The sequence below is a fragment of the Austrofundulus limnaeus genome, unplaced genomic scaffold, assembly GCF_001266775.1.
Source record: "Austrofundulus limnaeus strain Quisiro unplaced genomic scaffold, Austrofundulus_limnaeus-1.0 Scaffold114, whole genome shotgun sequence".
Classification (NCBI taxonomy): domain Eukaryota; kingdom Metazoa; phylum Chordata; class Actinopteri; order Cyprinodontiformes; family Rivulidae; genus Austrofundulus; species Austrofundulus limnaeus.
In genome coordinates this window covers 1,239,483-1,241,767 of record NW_013952516.1, presented here as the reverse complement: position 1 = coordinate 1,241,767, position 2,285 = coordinate 1,239,483, and the positions used below count along the sequence as shown (strand labels likewise).

Sequence of the window (2,285 nt, the reverse complement as noted above, 5' to 3'; positions counted from 1 at the left end):
GTGTGTGTGTGTGTGTGTGTGTGTGTGTGTGTGTGTAGATCTGGGGCCGGGCATGTCCTGGGACAAAACCAGCCTAAAACTTACGGTTTTCTCTTGTTCTTCCTCTGCATCTGAATCACTCTCATCATCTGGAAGAAAACAGAACACACACTTTATTTAAAGAAACACAACAAAACTGGAAAGTAAGAAATGAGATAACTAAAATATGGTGTTTATACAACATATGCACAGTTGGCATATACAGTTATATGTACCCTGGGAATCATCTGGAGGTTTGGACAGGGCTTTGGCCTCATCTACATCTCCATCGATTGACACAGTCAGGTTCTTATCTAAAATGAAATAAAGAATAAATAGATAGGCAAAACTTACACCTCATACAGGAAAGCTCAACTTTGTCTCTTTGAAACATAGTATAGACCGTCAATGCTCACCACAAGCTTGGCCGTAAGCATTAGCTTGAACAAACAGYACATAGAGAGGTGGAGGCAGGTGCCGCGCAACCTCTGTCTGTTTCTGGATCTGTTCAAATGGCATRGACAGATATTCCTGCACTGGGAGAGATGCCTGTAAAGACACAACATTAGGAGTTAGTTTTAAATCAATTCATCAAGCTCAGAGTAAAAAAATAAAATGTTTTTTTGTATGGCCCATTTTCATTCTAACTAAAWATTGAACTTTCACCTGCATAATAGCATTAAGTCCTGGCTGCAAGCTCCTCAGATGCTCCTTCTTCACTTCAATAGTCTTCTGAATTTTCTCCTTTGTTGCCTGTGAGTCCTTGTATTTCTCTGCCAACCTGTATACAACCATAAACTTTTATTTACTCTTTGGTCAAATAAAACGGCACCAAGCAACAACAATCAAGTGCAACAGTCTATAATTGTAATATTTTGTATTCAAGTTTTCGCACCTTTTCCTCTGTTCGAGCTCCCAGTCCAGTCGAGCCAACGTGAGCTGATGGGCATCAGTTTTTGTGAGCTGAGGCCTGGAGATTTCTGTCGGGGCGTCCTGGTAAAACTCCTCTTCRCTCACCAAGTCAATTTCTTCATGTTTAGACCTTAAATCATAAACAACAGAAGTTAAGTACACATACGGTAAAGCATTTTTTAACATCTCAGTATGAGCTGTGAATGTCAAATTATTCATGTAAGCAAGTAATATGTTGTCACATCACATTAACATTTTCCGTTTCTTTTATGTTTGATTCAAATACTGAAATCTTTACTCCACTAATTTCATGGATTGTAAGTGTGTCTACTTTAGTTTTAATGTTTAATTAATAAAAACTGCAATTTGTTAAGTTAAATGTGAAATAAATCACTAAATGAAATTTTAAACAAGTGTAATCAAATATTCAACAACAGAGAACATACTAACTTGAATTCTARACATTTGCTGATCTCCTTCTGAAGATGCATAACTTCATAGAGCAGGTTTTGCAGCTGAAGGTGAAGCACATCAACTTTCTGTTTAGCCTAGAAAACACACACAAAAACACCTCTGTCACACATCTGTATAAAGAATTTAAACAAGAGAAGAYCTTGCAAAAAAAAAAGCATCTTTTATTTTCCAAAACTCAGAATTCAGTTTYTAAAGCTCGATTATAAATGTGTGTACATTCCCAACTGATAAAAGTACCAACAAACAAGCCTATGTCCATTAAAAACATCATTCACTGCACTTAAGTGTGAAAAGAAAAGTATTTGGTACTAAAAGTATTAAACCATTCCTTTAGTGATCAACACAAAAATAACCATATTCAAAATTGTATTAGCAAGTGAAAGTAACAGTACAAACATAAACATTAATGACTTGTTTGAGAATTACCTCATGTGTTTGGTCTCTGCCTCTCTTCAGCCGCATATGAGCCAGACGGTTGAGTTTTTTCAGATTCATGAAGAGGATGCAGCTCTGCATTCGCTTCTGCTCCACCTCCGCACTCTTAAGAAGAAACAAATTATACTATACATAAACAAGTACTTATAGTCATTTCATACACACTGCAATGTAGTTCTTAGAATATTTTTTTTAGATATGTCCCAAAAGCGCTGGCATGTGAGAAAGTAAATATCTGAATCATTTGCTTCAGACAGCTAGGATTTCTAACTGAAACTAAGCTTCTGTAACGATTTGATTGTCAAGTTTAACTGTGTGAAAGTTCTGGTGTATTGTTGAAAGATTCTCACCCCTTCCTTGGCTCCACTGGCTTTCAGCTCCTGGATCTCACTCATGAGTTTGGCTAAACTCTCACACGATTCTTTGTACAGCTTGTAGTCCTGTTC

General features: G+C 36.8%; 1 protein-coding gene across 1 annotated transcript in view; it reads right to left on the bottom strand.

Annotated features, from left to right (window-relative positions):
• Window positions 1–2,285, bottom strand: part of thoc5 (THO complex 5) — a gene marked incomplete at its 5' end in the record, with an annotated part of 8,157 nt that extends 5,872 nt beyond the window's left edge. Inside the window, 8 exon segments of the mRNA XM_014014432.1 lie at window positions 85–128; window positions 255–332; window positions 435–567; window positions 685–799; window positions 914–1,060; window positions 1,381–1,478; window positions 1,831–1,944; window positions 2,190–2,285. Coding sequence (XP_013869886.1) covers window positions 85–128; window positions 255–332; window positions 435–567; window positions 685–799; window positions 914–1,060; window positions 1,381–1,478; window positions 1,831–1,944; window positions 2,190–2,285 — 825 coding nt within the window.